General features: G+C 40.7%; 1 protein-coding gene across 3 annotated transcripts; it reads left to right on the top strand.

Moving 5' to 3' along the window:
• Window positions 1-1,303: 1,303 nt before the first annotated feature.
• On the top strand, window positions 1,304-13,769 carry LOC137423033 (cytochrome P450 26B1). 3 transcript variants are annotated; one of them, XM_068109809.2, is made up of 7 exons: window positions 1,304-1,516; window positions 3,041-3,309; window positions 4,104-4,328; window positions 4,611-4,886; window positions 10,387-10,542; window positions 10,927-11,214; window positions 11,894-13,769. In XM_068109809.2, exons 2-7 carry the CDS (start codon window positions 3,106-3,108, stop codon window positions 12,260-12,262), a joined length of 1,518 nt encoding a protein of 505 aa, XP_067965910.2. In that variant the 5' UTR covers window positions 1,304-1,516; window positions 3,041-3,105; the 3' UTR covers window positions 12,263-13,769. The 3 variants fall into 3 exon arrangements, with proteins under 3 accessions (XP_067965910.2, XP_067965911.2, XP_067965909.2); XM_068109810.2 differs by having other exon boundaries at window positions 1,476-1,540; XM_068109808.2 differs by lacking the exon at window positions 1,304-1,516 and having other exon boundaries at window positions 2,591-3,309.
• Window positions 13,770-22,120: the final 8,351 nt, after the last annotated feature.

A 22,120-nucleotide genomic window follows, 5' to 3' on the forward strand; every position in this document is an offset into this window, starting at 1 on the left:
GGAAAAAGTTGCAGCCAACGTTTCGAGCCTCGGCCCTTCATCAGAGCAAAAAAGGTCAATGATTCACCAGCAGAAAGAAAGCGCGTTATTTTTCTGCACAATCTTTTCACAACAAATTGAATAAATTTGCTGTTTATCTATTTAGAATTTAGATTTTCTTTTACTTCTGTAATGCATGTGGCTGTATTTTGGAGAGCAAGCTCAAACCAAGCCCTGAAAACTTTGCTTAGTGACTCCACCTTTGATGCACTTATAGGGTTTTGGATGCCAACAAGTTGCCAATTCCAGGTGTTGTTCTTTACAGTACGGAAGTTAAGACATAAAAACTCTCATGGAGTTGCGACAACTTGCCGATCGTTGTCACTGCTATAAAAACACACCGGAAACTCTGTTTCACGTTTGTGCATTTTTGGGATACTCTTGCCATCCAGTTGGACACCTACCAAACAGACTCGCATTAAATGTGCTTCTTGAATCCACCGCCCTGAAAAAAGAACGTCTGACACGACACGCAAGTCGCCTCCGTCAAGCAGCACCGACCGCTAAAGCGCATTTCAGGAGGACCTGCGTGTCCCCTTACCCTGATGGTGGCCGCCGTCCTCGCTTGGATTGACCACAGCTTGGTATAAGCGGCCGCTTTCCTCGGCCTGATGAAGATCGATGGTGGCGCAGGGTCTCCCAAGCGCTGCGAAATGAACGTCCAGCGGGTCGGAGGGTAAACACACTGCCCTAATCCGCCAATACGTGTCACGCCAGCAACGCCAAATGATCAAGGGTAAAAACGCACTGGATTTTGATGGATTTCTAAGGGAAATTTGCTGCCTTGAAATTACTCGGACCATGTCAAAAGGGTTAAGAAAATTTATATAAATATTTTATTTTTTATCGGGGCAGTTTTTTAGAAACCTTCTGTTCCAGATGCTTTCAGTCCTGATAGGAATAGCTGCGATTCGGTGCGAATGGGCCCGGAGATTTGTGCCGCGTCTTTTGCTAACTCTTTGCAACACGACGACACAGGTAAATTGGCTTTACTCGACGAACGAATCAGGTAAAATACAACTCTTTACGACAGGAAAAAGTCAGCTACATTCAATACCTCGAATAAAGATGTGTATTGCACAAATTAACTTCATCATGTCTGATCGCACGTCGCAGGTGAAGATAATTCATCAGCTCCTTACACCATAACTCGAGTGAGATTTCATTGAAATTTTTTCAATTTCAAATTTTGAAAATTACAACACCTTAAGAAATCCATGCGGACCGCGCATCACTTTCAACTGCAATTGCATTCTGCTTCGCGCGAAGAGTCCAACACGCGCCTGGTGCGCAGCTATGAGTGTGGCAGGGGAGTTGGCTGATGCAAGGTAGTCCTATATATAGTGGACGCAGGACATCGCACGTCATGCGTGGAGGAGGTTTCCATGGTAATGTGGATTATAAAAGTGATCGTAGGACGGAAAGAGTTCATTCACGAGGACTTCCTTCACTTGCATTCAGGACTCGCACGTGGATAGTAAGTGGAAAAGGCTTTCCATAAGTAAGACTTTATCGTTTATTGCATTTTCTGCCTCTTCGCACTGGATTTTGCACATCCGCATCTTCGCACATCCGCATCTTGATGAATGATAATGACGCTTTTTTTTTTTGTGTTATTGAAAATCAATTAAATGACTTTTTGACAAAGTCAACACGAGATGGCAAACTTTCTCCCGATTATAAGTGTTTTTTTTTTTCGTACAGGTATGCCAAATCTAGCAGGGGATATGATGGAATAAAGATCGCTGTGATTTTGATTACGTTTCGGTTCGTTTGTGATTATTTTCAATCAAGGTCGAAACTATGCGATTGTCGAGTGGAATCGGCGTTGAAAACGATTTTCGCCCAAACTGCTCGTGCAGTCTCTTTATTGGGGTTCTGGAGCTCTGGGGTTCTGAGGCTCTGGGGTTCTGGGACTCTGCAAGATGCGTGAACGCCGCGCGGTGGCATTGTCATTCAACAGCCCACGCGTACCTGATTTGTGGCTACACCTTCCTTTTGTATACCTTTCACCCACTTATCCTAGTTTCCTTGGCTTCCAATGCCGTACGGGAGAGTGATTGTCGAAGACGAGATAAACCTTAAAGTGGATGCTAGGAAACTTCAACACCTTACTCTTTTTCTGCACTTTCCGGTAGAAATATATATATATATATTTACATGTATACACCAGCGGGACATGCTTGCATATTGCAAGCAACTACCAGGGTGTATACGAAATATATGCTTTATATATTTTATGTAGTGGATTGTGAGAGGATTGCATTATATATATATATATGCATATAGTAGTTTTTCAAACATATCACTATGTACACATTTGAATGTGTTTGGCCTTTTTTCCCGTGCCATCCATACTTATGGAGTACTATCATATTCCATGGCAACAAAAAGCACATTCCACGATTGAAACACTTGTTGAGCGAAAATGAGGAAACTTCGCATAAATGGCGTAATGACGTAATGAGATAACAATGACTTATCCATGACCTTTGCTATATATCACAGATGTTATCTCGATATTTTGACGTGCTCCTTAACGTCGCGTTCTGTTGAACTTCTAAATGGCATTGGGGTGTGAGCAAAAAAGAAAAAAGTGAAGAAGATCAGAAAGGAGAAAAAATAACAAAGAGGCGTTGAGAGGCTATTAAAGAGCCTTTGGGCTGAGGTTGAAAGCCTCGTGATGCAGGTATCGGGTGCTTAAAGGTGTTGGTGTGCTCCCAAAGAAGCGCGCGCCTCGCTGCTCCTGCCTATAAAGGTTGATGAGCGAAGCCCGCGGCCCCAGCAAAGTCGACACGAGGGCGCAGCCGGTCTCTATCGTATCCGAGTCTGGCTCGGTGCCCACAACGCCACATCTCTATAAATATAAGCGAAGGAAGCGCGAAGAAGACTCCAATTTGGAACCTGTGCTTCATTCAATAGAGAGACGCTTTATTCGCGCAATATCTGGTGCTCGGGTTTCTGAACACGATGAACATTACGGTGTTTCTCCCATTCGCAGCGCTCCTCGAGCCTCCTCCGGTCGTGCCCTGGGTCGGCGATCTACGAGTGACCGGTAGCGGGAAAATGCTCGCGACAGACGTGGACGTGTTTTCCACCGTGACCATCCTGAGCATTTGGCTCGCCTCCGTCGTCATCGTGTTCGCCACGGTGCAGAAGCTTTGGGTGTTGCGCTGGAATGCCGGGCGCGACGACAGCATCGACCTTCCCCTGCCTAAGGGCTCCATGGGCCTTCCCTTGGTGGGAGAAACGCTCCATTGGTTCGTGCAGGTACGTCGTGTGCACCTCGCTCCACCTGAAACTTTATGGAAGGAAGTGTTGCTTTGCGCGCAATCTGTGCTCCGTCTTGGCGAGTTGCGGCCCAACGTGTTGCACCATATGCACCTGTCCCACAAATGCTCGTTCTGTTTTATGCGTGCACTGATTCTAAGAAACATTGATATGGTGTGTATAAACTATCATTTACACAAACGCACATGTATACCACTTTGCATGTTTAATTCACTATGAGTTTGTTTCAATGATCGGTTCTGGCATAAAAGCTTAGAATGATTAACATTGTAGAGCTTAGAGTTTAATTACCTTGATAAGTTTGAGCGCAGTAAGGACTTTGAGCATTAGAGAAGACAGATTGCAAAGGGATAGTCGGACCATGGTGGCATGGATATATAGAGAGAGAGAGGGAGAGAGAGAGAGGTATAAAGAGAGAGAGAGAGGTATATATAGAGAGAGAGGAAATAGAGGAAATAGAGGAGTAGAGAGTGAGAGCGCGGCAGTTCAACACAGTGTTAGAAAGAAAGAGAGAGTGAGAGAGCGCGCATTACGCGTAGGAGCCTCAGAGCAGGGGAGGAGGAGGAGAGGAAATAGCAGAGAAGTAGAGAGCGCGGCAGTTCAACACAGTGTTAGAGTGGGAGAGTGAGAGTTAGAGAGAGAGAGAGAGACTGAACGAGTGAGACGAGCGGGAGCAGGAGTGAAGGAGTATGTAAAGAGGAAGGAGTGAGAGAGCGGAAAAACCCGCAAGACCTTCTTCTGAGTCCTGAGTCAAGCTCTTTGTGGCCCAACAGGGTGCAGATTTCCACTCGTCCCGCCGTGAGCGCTACGGCAATGTATTCAAAACCCACCTGCTGGGCCGGCCCGTGGTGCGCGTCACTGGAGGCGAGAATGTGCGGCGCATCCTCTTGGGCGAGCACCAGCTGGTCATGTCGCAGTGGCCGCAAAGCACACGCCGATTGCTGGGTGGCAGCACGTTGGCAAACTCTGTGGGCGATATACATCGCTTCAAGCGCAAGGTGAGCCGACACACTGCTTACAGACACCTTTTTATTTTAGTCTGTACACCTTTCCAGATGGCAACGCCGCACCGGCCAACCTGACACTCATGGGCTATCTGTGCTCATCGATTATAACAGTGGACAATAGGAATGCTAAACGCGTTGTCCGCATCTTGTTTGCTTCCCTCCTCCTCTTCCTACTCGCTGCTTCCATCGCGACCTCCGATCTGTGTGCGGGTTCATAAAACGTGCATTTCCGTCGATCCGTGCATGATGCCTGGTGCACCCGCCTGTCCATAGGTCATGGCTCCTGTGCTGAGCCACAGCGCACTAGAGAGCTACCTGCCAAGCATTCAGAGCGTAGTGCGGGACGCCGTATCCAGCTGGAGCACGGCCTTGACACCAACGACCGTGTACCCAGCCTGCAAACGCCTGACTTTCCGAATCGCCGTGCGCGTCTTACTGGGATTCAGCCCGAGCGACGCAGAGCTTGAGAACCTGGGCCAGGTGTTCGAGCAGTTCGTGGAGAACCTGTTCTCATTACCGTTTGACCTGCCATTTAGCGGTCTGCGCAAGGTGAGCGACCTTCTGGTATGCTGGTGCATGCACCTCGTACTTTCTGTTTCGCTAATTGTTGAAACCATAACATCTCGTGCCTGTTGCACTAACGTTGTTGAGTTTGCAAACAAACGGGTTGATTGATTTGGTGCACAGTCAGCCAAGCTGGTTGGGGTTCTTGAATCATTGTGCAGGTAGTTGGAGGGAGATAAAGCCCGATCTTAAGCCAACTAAAGACTTAATTGAATGTTTCAGCTGTGTAAGGATTCCCAACAGCGGGTCGCTGCTTACCTGTCACGTTCTCCGTAGGGTGTCCAAGCCACCCTAATGATGATCAAGTTAACACTTAATCACTAACGAACACAAAAAAGAACTTTCCACAATGCCAACTTAAGCCTCTCTTTTGAAGTCCTCTTAACTTGCTTATCTATGGAAGTTGTGCGGCATTTGCAAGTTGTGATGGAAAGACTAAATCATTAAGAGATAAAACAAATTAATCAACCGTTTCTCTGTAAGTACTGTGTTTAATAATACCATGGAGGAGGAAAAAACGAAACTATATTAACTTAGAGAAAGGTTGGGCAATATGCCAACCATCCACGATATGCATCACAGTATGTCAAAACTTGATGTTCAGCATTTAAGAGGACAGAGAGCATGGACAAACAAAGCTGGGAGAGCAATGGCAACCCACCCAGTATAACCCTTGCCAAGAAACTGCTTATACAGCACCAAAGTTTTGTAAAAACCATTACCCATCATATATGTATACATACATGGTTGTGGCCAGAAATATTGGCACCCTTGCACGTTTTTCAAACAACTCACAATTGTACTGAAAAATAAGTTTTAAATTGACAAAAGTATTTGGTCTCCCCAATTCTTTATTTCACTGTTAATATTACAGAACCTTTGTTTTTGATTCAGAACTTAATATATCCTTTTAAATCAGAAAATAAAAAGAAATGAAAATGACAAAATTATTGACACCGTCGACTTAATATTTGGTAGCACCATCTTTGGAGAAAATACCTGCAGTCAAGCGCTTCCTATAGCCATGAATGAGCTTCCTCCACCGCTCCACTGGCAGTTTGGCCCACTCTCCTTATGCTAACTGCTCCAGTTCTCCACGATTTGATGGGTGCCTTCTCCCAACTGCTGTTTTCAGATCTCCCCACAGGTGTTCAATGAGATTTAGATCTGGACTCATTGCTGGCCACTTCAGAAAAGTCCAGCGTTTTGTCTTGAACATTTCCTGGGTGCTTTTTGAAGTGTGTTTGGGGTAATTATCCTGCTGCAAGACCCATGACTTTCGACGGAGACCCAGCTTTCTGACACTAGGTTGAACATTGTGCTCCAAAATGCCTTGGTAATCTCCTGATTTCATGATGCCATGCACATATTCAAGGCACCCGGTGCCAGAGGCAGCATAGCAACCCCAAAACATCACTGAACTTCCTCCATGTTTGACTGTAGGGAAGGTGTTATTTTCTTTGAAGGCTTCATTTAGTTTTCTGTAAACATAGAGATGATGTGCTTTACAAGAAAGCTCTAATTTGGTCTCATCTGTCCACAGGACATTCTTCCAGAATGATTTTCGTTTGTTCAGGTGTGCTTTGGAAAACTCCAGTCAGGTTTTCTTATGTCTCTCTCTCTCTCAGCTCAGCAGCAGTGGGGTCCACCTGGTTCTCCTTTCATTGAGTTGGCGACGGATGGTGCAAGTTGAAACTGTCGTACCTTGTGTCTGAACGTCAGCTTGAATCTGTTTGGGAGTTGATTGAGGTGCTTTCTCCAACATTCGAACAATCCTTCGCTGCAATCTTCAAACAAGTTTTCTCTTGTTTTCTCTAGCGGCCATGTCCAGGGAGGTTGGCTACAGTGCCATGGGCCTTAAACTTCCTGATAACATTGCGTAGAGTAGACACAGGAACATCAAGGTCTCGGGAAATAGATTTGTAGCATTGAGATTGTCCATGTTTGGCTACAATATTGTGTCTGACCTACTCAGACAATTTCTGCTTTTCTTTCTTTGCTCCATGCTCCTTTGAGTACACACAGCAACACAAAACAGCAGAATGACTCCTTTTCTCTTTTCAAACTGGTTGAATGAGAGATTTTTTATACCACAGGTGAGTTCAATTCCAAAGTAAAGGAGAATCACCTGCTTGAAATATAATTATTTCTAACAACTTCTTATCGGTGCCAATAATATTTTCCGGCCCATTTTCGGGTTTCTTTGTGGAATAAGCTAAGATTTAGTATTTTTTTTTCAGATATTTTGTTTTTTTCCACTGTAAACCAAAGAAATACATATGTGGATACCAAAATATATTTTTATTTCAACAATTTTCTGGAAGCAATCTTGCATTATTTGAAAAAAGTGCAAATATATATCCAATCACGTGAAAAAGTAAGAACACCCGATGTAAAGTTTTGACTTTTTCAACATATTTCAACATACAGCTATTTGATCTTCATTTCAACAATATTGATAGATAAAGGTGATATAATATAACAAATATCATGAAACATTTACATTTTGTAGTCCATTGTACAATTTAAATAAACATAAATGCAACTTTCGCATGTGGAAAAAGTAAGTACACCCCTACATTTATCACTACTCAGGTGCAAATTATTAGAACATCGTTAGAGAGGATCTTGGAGGAACCTGTCTTATTTAAACCTCAGACATTTAGTTTGGTTTGTTCTTTGTTGTTGAAGTGTGTGGTGTCAAAATGCCGAGATCAAAAGAGCTCTCTGAGGCCTTCAGAAAGAAGGTTATAGATGCCTACGAGTCTGGGAATGGATTTTAAAAGATCTCCAAACAATTTGAAATCAATCATTCGACTGTCCGGAAGATCATCTACAAGTGGAGAAGATTCCAAACAACTGCCAACTTGTTCAGGCCAGGCTGCCCCAGCAAGTTCAGCCCAAGAGCAGACCGCAAGATGCTGAAAGAAGTCTCTAAGAACCCCAGAATGTCATCACGGGACCTACAGGTAGCTCTTGCCACTGTTGATGTCAAAGTGCACGAGTCTACCATTAGAAAGAGGCTGCACAAATTTGATCTAAATGGGAGGTGTGCCAGAAGGTAACCTTTGCTGTCCAGAAAGAACATCAGGGCAAGACTAAAGTTTGCCAATGAACACCGAGGCAAAGACCAGCACTTCTGGAACAATGTGCCCTGGACAGATGAGTCAAAGGTAGAGCTATTTTGGCCACAGTACCAGAAGACATGTTTTGCGAAAACCAAAGACATCATTTGACCACAAGTACCTGATACCAACTGTAAAGCATGGTGGTGGAAATATTATGGTTTGGGGCAGCTTTGCTGCATCAGGGCCTGGGCAGCTCACAATCATAGAATCCACTATGAATTCTTCATTGTACCAGAGGGTGCTTGAGGATAATGTGAGGCCATCTGTCGGACAGTTGAAGCTCAACTGAAGGTGGACCTTGCAACATGACAATGACCCTAAACATACCAGTAAATCCACCAAGGAATGGCTGAAAAGAAAGAAATGGAAGGTTCTGGAATGGCGAAGTCAAAGCCCGGATCTAAATCCCATTGAGATGTTGTGGGGGATTTGAAACGAGCTGTGCATGCAAGAAACCCCTCAAACATCGCACAGCTGAAAGAATTCTGCATGGAGGAGTGGGCAAAAATTTCTCCCAGTCGATGTCAGAGACTGGTAGTTATAAAAAACGCCTACTTGAGGTTGTTTCTGCCAAAGGGGGCAATACCACCTATTAGAGCCATGGGTGTACTTACTTTTTCTACATGCGAAATTTGCATTTATGTTTATTTAAATTATACAATGGACTACAAAATGTAAATGTTTCATGATATTTGTTATATTATATCACCTTTATCTATCAATATTGTTGAAATGAAGATCAAATAGCTGTATGTTGAAATATGATGAAAAGGTCAAAACTTTACATGGGGTGTACTTACTTTTTCACATGACTGTGTGTATGTATGTATATATATATATATATATATATATATATATATATATATATATATATATATATATATATATATATATATATATATATATATATATATATATATACATACATATTGTCCTGTCCGTATACCAATGAATACCAGCCTTGGACGAATAGCCAGAACGGTCCTTAATTCTGAGGCTTGTAGCCAAAATTGGCAGTTGGTCCTTCGCGTGCAGGTGAAGGAACCAAACACTTACCTGGACAGAAGCACAAGGGTTTATTTCGATACCCACAATGAACAAACACGACACAACAAATAAATTCAACAAATAACTTAATGAAAGTAAATCAAAGAATAAAATAAATGCTGAGGCAAATCGAATATTTCCTACTGTGAGACGTCTCCCTCAGTCACAAATATGACACACAGGGGAAAGATGAAGAAATAAAATGTTTTCCTTTTATTCGGCCAGCGTTCAACTTTGGCGTACCAACGAGCACTTTGGTGAGCTTGGTTGTCGGTGCACCCGGTGTCGCCACTTGAGCGGGAAACGCTCCAAGAATATCGCTGGCGCCACACGTTGAAAACGCCCAGGCGTGAAGCAAGCAGCCGAAACAGCCCTCTTTCGCTCTCCACTCTGTCCGAAGTGCCAAGATCCACTCAAACCGCCGCCAAGACCTCCTCTCACTGTCAAAACTGCCAAAGTTCCACCATCTCCAAACAAAGCTCTCCTCACCAGTTCACACAACAATGGCTGAACCTCCTCATCCAGCACAAAAACCCCAAGAGAGCGATTCTTCTTTCAACGGCCCTTTTTCCCGAGAACGTTTTCGCTCTGACATCACACTGGCCAATCGCCGGGCCCTTTCGAACCACCCCATAGTCGTGTTTGACAGATGACGAACTTCGGGGCATGGCCTGCTGGCTTCGTTTGGCGTGAGCGTCATTAAGGCATGGCTTACTTGCTGACCGGCAGTGTTTGGGTACTGTCGGCGGTTCCGGTGGTTGTTGTTTAAACGGGGGTTTTTATGGCCAGGCTTGTTTTAGTTGTAAAAGCGTAGGGAAAATACACTGGAGGCAATCACATACTGTGGGAAAACTAACCTTAATCCCTAACTAGGTAACACAGCTTCACCCCACCCCCCCCCCTCCCCCTCCCCCCGTGTGAAGACATATAAACAATCTTAAGCTCCAGTTTCCCTATTTAAATACATTGAGATGTCTCCTACACGTCAACGGTCCATGCTATACCTATGCGATCCTATCTTTTCTATGAGATTCCGTCATATACCCCCAAAAACGTAACAATATATACACATATATATACATATATCGGGAAAGTGAACATTTTTCACTTGCATTTTCCCTCGACACAATTTGCCAAAGAACCCTCTGATGCAGGTCATTCAGGACACTCAATATTTAGTCATGACTGGAGGTTCTAGCCATCATACTCAAATTGCACATCACGTGGGTTTCGTGTAATAAGTGATTGATGAGTTTTGTGTATTAAGCTACACTCCAAAAGTTAACTTATGGATATTTCTTTCCTCCCAGGGAATAAATGCAAGGAATAAACTGCACATGTTTCTGGAGAAGTTTATCCAGGAGAAGCTCGATAAAGGCGAGACCAAGGACTATTTAGATGCTTTAGATATCCTCATCAGCAGTGCCAATCAGCATGACAAAGGCATGTCAATGCTGGAGCTGAAGGTGAGATAAAATGAGCAGAAAACTTCACATTGATTGTTCATTCACAAATGTTTCGATAATCCCTGTATACAAAAGCATACTAATCCGACCACTGGGATCTGTACACATTGGATATTCTTTTAAAAAAAAAAAAATTCGAATAGGATATGTGAGTGAATCAATTTTATAGCAAAGAATACATTGGTGTCGATGTTTTTCATCTTTTTTTATTTCTGTTTTTTTTCATGACTGAGCACTGCGGGACTCATTCTATATACAAATATCTCTATTGCAGAAGATGTGGGATTTTCATCACTTTGGCTGGAAATGAAATTCTTTAATTGTGACTGTTTGTAAAAATGCTCGAAACGGATGTATAATAGAATCCAAACATGGCTTTTTCAGGAAGCAGTGGTGGAGTTGATCTTCGCAGCATATAGCACAACTGCGAGTGCCAGCACCTCCCTCATTCTACAACTCTTGAAACACCCAGCTGTACTAACGAAACTCCAGGAAGAGATAGTCGATGCTGGTCTCTCGCCACCATCTACCGCTGGCCCTGATGACCAGGGCCTATCACTTTCTTCAATCATGGGGCTTAATTACCTTGACTGGGTAATAAAGGAGGTGCTTCGCCTGCTGCCTCCTGTTTCTGGTGGTTACCGGACAGCATTGAAGACATTTGAGTTAGACGTGAGTGCTGCATTTTTTTTAAATGTCAATATACTTGTTCTGTAGGTTGACGTCAAACTTCTGCTGCTCATTACACACTGTTTCATCATTAACTTTATTAGCCCCCGTTGGACTTGGTCCGGAATGAGGCCTTATGGATTGGGTCTCATCCGTCCGTCTGTCCGCAACCAGATATTGGAGATTTATTGACCAATTTCATTCATACTTGAAACAAAGGCAATACATGTTGGTATACATATACACACTTTTGTTTCACAATGTGAACAAAGATGGCTGACTGGCAGCCATTTTAGTTGTAAAAACCCCGATGTTGAACACGTGCCCAACCATTTTCTCCGACATGCATTTACCAATGTTGATAAAACTGGGCAGGCAGATAATGAATGATGGCTTACATATGCCCGTCATTTTATTTTGAGATCAGATCCAAGATGGTCGACTGGCAGCCATTTTATCACTTAAACAAGTCCCCAATATCCCTTGAAAATGCATGGTCCGATTTTGTTCAAACTAGGCACAAAGACAATACATGAGAGTGTACGTATGCAGAAAATTTTGTTTTGTAATCTGACCAAAGATTGCCGACTTGCGGCCTTTTATCTCCATAGAGCAAAATTACTAAAACCACAGGGCTCTAACATTTTATGTCCTTTTCTCCTTGTTATCTGTGCTTTTGCAGGGATTTCAAATCCCAAAAGGCTGGGGAGTTATGTACAGCATTCGAGACACACAGGACATGGCAGCAGCTTTCAGCTCGCCTCAACATTTTGACCCAGAGCGTTTCAGTCCGGCCCGTCGGGAAGATGCGAAGGAGCGTTTCAGCTATCTTCCATTTGGTGGTGGTGTACGAAGCTGCCTGGGAAAGGAGTTGGCGAAGGTCATCATCAAGGTGCTTGCAATTGAGCTCGCTTCTAGCTGCAGCTGGGAACTTGCAAGCCAGTCATTTCCACAAATGCATGCAGTGCCCATTGTCCATCCAGTTGATGGTCTACTCGTTTGCTTTCGGCCTCTTGCTCCAGAGGATAGGGCTACAGAAGCCCGGGCATGATCGTATTGGCCTAAAAAAATGTGAATAACGTGTTATGGGATTCCCAGACTTTGCGTGTTTCTTTGGGCCTCAACAGTTGAGTACATATTTCCAAGACAACATTGTCATTACTTGTCAAGATTGATCCGTCACAAGGCGTGGATATTCTTTGGATATAGCAGATGCACTTTTGTAACAGTGTTCTTACAAAGCAAATGATTCCATATGCAAATACATTTATAGTGGACTGTACATTCATGCAAAAGTTAGTTTTATTACTTTTTCATACCATGCTTTGGATTTGTTGGAAAAGAATCGTTCTAGTGTTTGTGATAGGACTGAGAATGGACATTTTGGTCCAAGTCTTGAGCCGTAGAAGCTCTATCTGAGACGACGCTGATACTTAATGTGCCACCTGCCCCACTAGCTAGACCTTGCTGCGGACCGGGCGAGCTATGCGTCTCAGCAAATACAGATGGCATGACACAATTAATCTGGTTTTTCACCAACATATTTCTTTCTATATGTAATATAAAAAACTAAAGTTTCATCGAACTTGCCATTTCGGATTTTTTTTTTTTTTCCCTTGAGCTGCAATGTTGCATATTGTTGTTGGGTTGCAGGAGGCGTCAGTTACATGCACGGGTAATCAAAACCACTTTATCCATTGTATAATTTACTTGTAAGCACTGCAATGTAAAATATATAATTTGTTATAGTGTGAAATATTAACTAGAAACGAGGCTGAAGAATTATAATTGATATTTTGCTTGAGACTTTTAATGTAATGTAACGAAATATACATTAGCACTTGTGACATGTTTAATTTAATTTAACCTTTCATTCCAGCTAAGGCTGCTTATTGAGAACTGTGTTAAAATATAAATACTTAGAAAACTGTACGTTTATGGAAGTGTTGATAAAATAACCTGGTTTACATTGGTTAATATGCTAAATACATTTAAATGCGACTTATAGAAATATAATTATTATTATTTTTTAATGACGTCACTGTTGTGATGGTTGCAAGAAGACAAGAAGTACTCCATTACCAGGATTTATTACCATTCGCATTGATTTGGCCTCTTCGACACAATGAGCCATTGTTGTCACTAAAACATCCTCAGACCTTTTGTGGTTTCTCTCGACCTGGATCATGAGCCCTGTGGGAAGAAAGAATTAAATTTTCTCAAACTTTTTTTGGAAACAAACTTTTTTGGAAACAAACTTCTTTTAAAGAGCATTTCCATCCCACAGCGAATGGCTTCTGATCAGTTGTGAAGTTTTGTTTGGTGACAAAATGGTATTGTGGTTGTTGACTTCCTCTGAACGTAACCTTTTTCACTTTTAAAGCTAAACATATTGATTTTTTCCAAATACCGATTATTTGCTGCTGGATTGTGAGATAGCCATTTGCCATAATTATTTTGTGAAAGAAAATCTAAATACTTCTATAACGTACGGATACTCTTTGTTATATGCTGTTTCTCATAAATATTTGCATTGAAATAAAGGTTTCTTCAAGGTCTATTGTCTTGCAATTACTAAAACAAAGCTGTGACTCAATGGCTTTAAGGCTGCTGAAGAGTTTTCCAACTGAATTTTTTTTTTTTTTTTTTTTTTTAACAATTGAATTGTATTGCAATTGAACTACAATAAACTTGCACTGTTTTGCAGTTGCATCAACAAAGTTGCAATATTCTTTTCTGCATTGTCAACATGTATGAGAGGCATTTAAAAAATTGTACGAATGAGATATTGACACTGGCAGGATACAATTGAGGTACACACATTCGCCTCCAAGCTGGTGATCATGGGTCTGAATCCCGACCCAGTTATAAACTGTCGTGCTGGACGTTAAACTGGGCCTCCCCTTCTGCCGACATTCGTTGGTGGATGTTAAAGACCCCACGGTGTCCTTCATGAAAACTAGCCGAGCTATCACCGGCACGTAAAACAAATTACAAATAGGGATGGTACATGATGATGATAATCTTACTATCATTCACCAAATGTCTGTCCGTCTGTCTGCCTGTCCGACCGTCCGCCCGTCCGTTCCCAGGTACCGCAAAAACGGCTGAACCGATCGCAACGAAATTTTGGGTGGGTATTCCTGGGACCCCCTGGAGTAAAATAGGCTATATTGTTTTTCCAATTTCTGCTTTGGTCTCCAGCATTTTCAGGTTTGTACTCCCGCCTAACCTTATTGTCCTGGGTACTGCAAAAACGGCTGCACCGATCGCAACGATACACCTCCATGCACGTGGGATTCCCCACTAGTATTCATAATAGACGAAGAAATGCTACGTTTTGGCACTCTCACCAAAAAAAAATTTTAAACTATTTATTATTATTATTATTATTTTTACGTCATATACTTGTATAATGAGAATTTAAAAAACATTTGAATTACAGCTGCATCATATATAGATACTAACAACTCATACTTTCCCTGGTATATGGTCTAATTCAAAATTCCAGAGTTTTATTTTCATAATGGCCAAAGTAAAGTTATGTTAATATAAATAAGTGTTAAATATCCCAAACAGACTTTATATTACAACATTTTCGAAGCAAAATGTGAAAGCTGAAAAGTATATATAGGACTCTTTGTTTTAGTGTTGGTGCTTAACATAATATTTAATGAATGCGTAATATCAAACTGAGATTATACAGGTATCATGATGTCAAGGAAAATGGGAGAATATAATATCGAATGAATTTGTGCACATGAAAGTTTTGTTTTCTTAACGACATAGTTGCAAGTCTAAGATGTGTGTAGGTGAAAATTGCTAGCTCACCAGAAATCTACATACATGCAAGAGGAGCTACCAGCGTTTGCTCTTGAGGTGCGAGAGCTGAAGATATCACGGAGTAAACTTGGAATTCGAAAAATAATTAAGATATCTATTTTGTTACACCCCATTCTCCCTTATCCCAGGAACTGACCAAACCATATAACAACCTAAAATTCAATCCGGTGATGGGCTTTGTAACGCAAATTAACCTCATTATTGAAAATCGTTTTGACCTCACTTGATGACTTAAAGAGGCCATTTGCAAATCATAAGGGAATGTTAAACTAGAAGTGTGCATATGAGTACAGCGATTAACAGGAAACAGCATGCTTTAACATTCTAAACACCTTTATCTACTGAATGGCGGGGAAGAATCTGAATTGACATTTAAGGAATGTCTGGAATTCATGGATGTACTGAAGAGCTCTCCAGGGCACACTCATCTAGCAGAGCGCCATCTGCTTGTGTGATGCAGTTATGCAGGAAAACTGAGCAACCAAAACGATGGTGATTCCCAATACGTATAGAAATACCCATGCTTCCAAAACATCATCCATCATAAAAACGCACAACCTTAGAATTGTGAGGGAATTCGCAAAAAAAAACTTCATTTCAACATCAGGCCGGGCCAGCTGGTTCTTGAAATAATTGGGCCAAAAACTTTCCTCGGCTGACCCAACAAAAAAATGGGAATAATTGGGACTTACAAAGAACAAAAACTAATCGAACATTACAAATAAAGCTCAAATATTGTGAATAAACCCTGATTGTTATGGATAGGGTCAACAAAAATTCCCTCACTTATCAGAGGGTGCTTGTTTAACTCCTGTATTGTTGTTTTTTTGTAATCAAAAGGAAGGCCAAATACTGATTTGGAGTCATCAGGAGAAACCCAGACAAGTAAAGAGCAAAGATGGAGTCATTATGAGGAATCTGGATAGGATTCGGGTTTCAGCCGCTACTCCGCAAACCTCAATCCCATCCAAGTGCAGCCAAATGAGCCTTACAGAAAATAATTCACTTCTCAAAAATAAAGAAAAAGCAAGAATTAGAATGAATAAAGAGAAATGTGGAAAAGTAGAAAGAAGTGTGAAAGTAACAAATAACAAAGATTTCGGGAAGAACCCGGATAGATAGATTTCAGCAGTTACGACCCAGGTTCAAACACAGCAACAGGTACAAGCTAAACGAGGTCTAATTAAGCTAAATAAGTAACATGTAAGTAAGTAAGTAATGTACAACCTCAGTAAGATTCTGCTGTATTAAGTGATTTTTTTTTTCTTTTTTTGACAGATTCTTTTTCTAGAGAAACACCACACGTTAACGATAATTTGTCATTAACGGTTTATTGTTTCACTCAAAACGTCGAAATTTGGATTGAAGTCTTCGAGTCAAGCTTCAAACATAATTTTTCAATTTGATTGTACTATTTTAATTATTTGCGAAAATCGAAGATTTTTCAAATTTATTGGTTGCTTTTTGTCCGTTATTCTGCCTGTGGTCTGTTTCTCTGTATGTCAATCGCCTACAGGTCACAATTTTAAACCAATCCTTACGAAACTTCACCAAACGATAGAGTTGGTCATAAGGAAGAAGATTATTGATTTTGAGGTCAACATAGGCCAAAGGTCAACAATTTTTTCAAAAATTTTTTAATCTTCAATTTTCATCCAATTGACTTGAAATTTGAAGAGGATTTACATATCAGGTGACTGAATTCAACCATCAATTTTCACTGGTCAACAAAATTTTTAATGTTTTATGGTTCTAGTATATTTTGAGGTGATTCTAACCAACATGAACCTGTAGTTTTCGATTATAATATCCACTTTTCAATAGCACATCCAGTTTTTGAGAACCAGTATACCATAGGAATACCACTTTATTTGAAATTCACAAACCTCTTGTTGACCCTGAGAAGGTATTCTTACCACCACTTCATTTGAAACTTGGTTTGATGAAGAACTTTGTGAAGGCCATGGATCAAGATGGTGCTGGCTTCCACTACTTGCTAATTAAGTTCCAAGGCATTGTACCTGAGGTCAAAGTAAAGGCGGGTGTTTTCAATGGTCCTCAAATTCGTCTTGTACTCACTAATCAGGACTTTGTAACGAGACTATCTGAGCTGGAAAGCGTTGCTTGGGATAGCTTTGTGGCTCTTGCTAACAATCACCTTGGAAATTTTCGAGCACCAAATTATGAAGAGCTTGTGGACAAGATGTTGAAGAGTTACCAGCGCTCGGTGCTCGAACGTCACTCAAGATACATTTCTTCCATTCTCATCTGGACTTTTTTTACACAAAATCTTGGCGATGTCAGTGATGAACATGGAGAAAGGTTTCACCAGGAAATTGCCATCATGGAGACTCGATATCAAGGCCGATTCAATCCAAACATGATGGGCGACTACTGTTGGACTTTACAGCGTGAAAGTGATTGCTCCTACAAACGCAAAAGTAAAGTTCAGAAGCGCTTTTAATGTGATGTAAATAAAAACTTAAAGTTCATATTATTTTTTGTGATATTTTATAAAGTTGATATTATTTTTGGAGATTTACATTTTTTATGTGATGTAAATAAAAACTTAAAGTTCATATTATTTTTTGTGATATTTTATAAAGTTAATATTATTTTTGGAGATTTACATTTTTTTATGTAATGTAAATAAAAACTTAAAGTTCATATTATTTTTTGTGATATTTTCTAAAGTTAATATTATTTTTGGAGATTTACATTTTTTATGTGATGTAAATAAAAACTTAAAGTTCATATTATTTTTTGTGATATTTTCTAAAGTTAATATTATTTTTGGAGATTTACATTTTTTATGTGATGTAAATAAAAACTTAAAGTTCATATTATTTTTTGTGATATTTTCTAAAGTTAATATTATTTTTGGACATTTACATTTTTTATGTGATGTAAATAAAAACTTAAAGTTCATATTATTTTTTGTGATATTTTCTAAAGTTAATATTATTTTTGGAGATTTACATTTTTTATGTGATGTAAATAAAAACTTAAAGTTCATATTATTTTTTGTGATATTTTATAAAGTTAATATTATTTTTGGAGATTTACATTTTTTTATGTGATGTAAATAAAAACTTAAAGTTCATATTATTTTTTGTGATATTTTCTAAAGTTAATATTATTTTTGGAGATTTACATTTTTTATGTAATGTAAATAAAAACTTAAAGTTCATATTATTTTTTGTGATATTTTCTAAAGTTAATATTATTTTTGGAGATTTACATTTTTTTATGTGATGTAAATAAAAACTTTAAATTCATATTATTTTTTGTGACAATAAATAGACTTATTGAGACTTAATCAAGAAATCCGCATGCTCTAAAGATTTTATCCACACTTATGATGTACTACGTCAAGGTTACATGATAGCGAAATTTTAAGGTCAGATTCGGATTCGTGGGCACCAAATTAGTTAGAAACAGTTGAAAATAAGTCAGAACCAATTTGGCTGTTGACCAGTGTTATTTTTTATGTCAACGTCGGACAAAAGGTCAACTTAGGCCAAAGGCCAACAACTTAAAGTGGAATTTCTGAAATCCGCATTTTTCATCCGATTGATTTTAGATGTGAAGGGGATTTGTACATCAGGTCACTGAATTCAACCACCAATCAATTTTGAGGTCAGCATCGGCCAAAAGGTCAACTTAGGCTAAAGGTCAACAACTTATTGTTGAATTTCTAAAATCCTCAATTTTCTTCCTATTGACTTAAAATTTGAAGAGGATTTGCATATCAGATCACTTAATCCAACAACCAATTATTTTTGAGATCAACATAGGCCAAAGGTCAACAACTAAAGTTAAGCTTGTAAAATCATCAATTTTCATCTGATTGACTTGAAATTTGAACAGGATTTGCATATCAGATCACTTAATCCAACCACCAATTATTTTTGAAGTCTAAAGGTGAAAGGTCAACGTAGGCCAGATTTCTAAAATCTTCACTTGTCATTTGATTGACTTTAAATTTGAAGAGATTTTGCATATCAGATCACTGAATTCAACCACCAATTATTTTTGAGGTCAACATCGGCCAAAGGTCAACAACTTATTTTAGGGATTTCGCAAGTATCGTGCTATGTACGACATATTTATTGCTTATTTATTTATTTTAGAAAAAATCCATTGCACCTTGTATTATGTATTGCTGCAATGCAGCCTTTGAGTAAACGCAACCACAACAGCACACTTTCACTATTTCATTGCAAACATGATAATGCAATATCATCCATGAAATACAGTGCTGGGTTTCACCAATCTTCTTTCAGATTCAAGATAGAAATTTTGGACCCGACGCAATTAGAGCATGGAGGGACAAGCGAAAGTTCCACAAAGATTTGTTTTCCTTCACAAACTTTTGATCTTTCATGGGATGTCCAAACGAGCCTTGGATTTATTGCTTTGTGGCACCTGCAGAGCCAACAGACGGGGGCGTGTCCAGCAGCCGCCCTGTGAATGCTTGAGCAGAGACATTTCCTTTACTAGTTTACGGCGTTCTTCCTTTAGCGCAACTCCAAGTGGCGCCATAAAGTAGCACTGACCCTTGGGCGACTCCACGGGCGAATGACCAGCCATGCTCTCGTGTGTCCAAGCCTTGCCATTCGATCCATCCGCTCGCTCGGTCGTTGCTCGAGCACACGCTCTTTCCGCAGCTGCTGCTTGCATCCCATCACACATATCCGTCTTACTGTCAAACTGAGCAATCAAACCCCACCCCATCTTCAAACCCTAAGCTAACCCAAATCATAACCTGAACCTGAATCCCAACACTAATCGAACACCAACCTTCTGTAACTTCACATTAAACCTAATCCAAATCTAAACTCAAACCCAAATCTAGCTCTATCCCCTAAACCTGCTTTTTAACTCTAATCTTAACTGTAACACAAACTCAAACCGTAAGCTAACCCAAACCATAACCAGAACCTGAATCCCAACCCTAATCTAACCCCAACCTTATGTAAATTAACATTAAACCTAATCCAAATCTAAACGCAAACCCAAATCTAGCTCTGTCCCCTAAACCTGCTTTTTATCTCTATCCTTAACCGTAACACAAACTCAAACCCTAACCTAACCTGACCTAACCCAAACCATAATCCGAACCTGAATCCCAACCCTAATCTAAACGCAACCTTATGTAACTTAACGTTAAAACGAATCCAAATTACTTAAACGTTAAAACAAACTTCCGTTTCCGGTCTTGCTGGCGAGGGTTCGTTTATTCTCAGCTCTCCATGCTATCCATCGAAATCGAAGTTAAGTAATTGTTCCCATTTGTATTTTCGTTATAACTATTTATTTTATGGTGTATATATTGTCTCCCGACGAAGATTTTCGGTGCAAATCTTTCATACCTGTATTGAAAATCGTGTTAATTCGGGTCGTGTTTTGAGGCCTTGTAGTTGTACAGTGAACACTGTACAACCTGGAGGCTTTGTTTTTCTCTCAGCGGTCCGTGTTTTTGTAATCCAATAACTTTCGTTCTCTGTTTTCCCAATCTTTTCACCCCATAGCCCTCTTCCTTGTGTAAATCACAACTCAAAAAAATCCAAAAAAAAAACATTTCCTTCTCTGTTCTCATTCGTTTATTCATTCTTATTCGTTCGGTCGTTCGTTCTTCGACCACGTGTTTCTCCCCCATTTCCCCAGATAGATTGTCAAATTTCAACTCGTTATTTTATCGTCCATGCGTTATTGTTTTGATTTTTTATAGTTACTTTTGGTTTGAATTTCCTGTAACTTGTAATTATTTAATCGTGTTCTGCTCCTCGTGTGTGGCCTTGTAGTTGTACCCCCGTCGGTGTTTGTTATCTTAATCGTGTTTTGCTTGGCTCTTAGTTTTTTTCCCTTCTACCCCGAACATAATACTCTGTCTAACGTTCTAAATCCCCACCTCCCCCCCCCCCCCCACCCCCAAAAACCAAACAAACAAAAAAAAAACCAAAAACATTTATTTTCCTTTCTCCACGTGTACTGTTGACTCATCCTGTATTTTCTGTCCAGGTGTGCTGTTCGCCCCGCCCCCATTAACTCCTTGCCATCCACCGTTTGCCCTTCACGTGACTCGTGGTGGTCCCTCTCGGCTCTCCCCCCGTTGGTATTTTTGTGCACATAAGATTGTTCACGGTTCTGTTTAAATATTATTTAAATATGTATAACCTTTCCCCTTCAGTGTTTTACTCAGTGGTATTTTACAACACGCTGTTTTTCTTCCTATTTAAAAGGCTTTTCTCAATTTCCTCTCCAACTCATTCCACCTCAAAAAAAAGAAATTCAATATCTTATACGTCTCCCTCACTACATGGTCTAAATTCACATTCATTCCATCCCTCCTCCATCATTCTGAACCGGATTGCTAACTTGAAAATCACAACAAACCCAATTTGTTTTCAATGTTCGTCTTTCATTAATCATCCACTTTCTAAACTCCCCTCTTGCCCCTCCCATCCAAATCCCTCCCCTTGCACCTACACTCCTAAACTCCCCCCTTGCCCCGCCACTCTTAAACTCCCCCCCTACCCCTCCACTCCTGAACTCCCCCCTTGCCCTTCCACTCCTGAACTCCCCCCTTGCCCTTCCCCTCCTAAACTCCCCCCTCACTCCTCCCCTTCAAAACTCCCCCCCAACCCCTCCCATTCAAATCTCCCCCCATACCATTCCTCTCCAATTCTCCCTCCTCCCCCCTGCTCCTCAAAGCTGCCTCCTCCCCACTTCGTCTCCCTTCTATCTCATACCTCCACCCCCACCAACCTTCTTCTTTCCTCTGCCCCCCCCTCAAACAACCCCTCTCTGTGCCTCATCCCTTCACCTTCAAACCTTTCATCCTCCTCATCCTTCCCTTTCTTGGAACTCTTCTGCAATCGCTGACACACTAACAACTGCTCTCCCTACCTCCCCCTCTCATCCTTCATCTTACCCTACTCCTCCCCTCCCCTGTCCTGTACCCGATGCTCCCCCTCTCTCTTCATTAACGGTATGGACCTCAAACATCCGGGGCCTTCGCTCAAACCTGACTGATCTCTCCATACAGGTTGCTTCTGACAAT

This window comes from Myxine glutinosa, chromosome 3, assembly GCF_964187855.1.
Source record: "Myxine glutinosa chromosome 3, kmMyxGlut1.1, whole genome shotgun sequence".
In the NCBI taxonomy this organism is placed as follows: Eukaryota; Metazoa; Chordata; class Myxini; order Myxiniformes; family Myxinidae; genus Myxine; species Myxine glutinosa.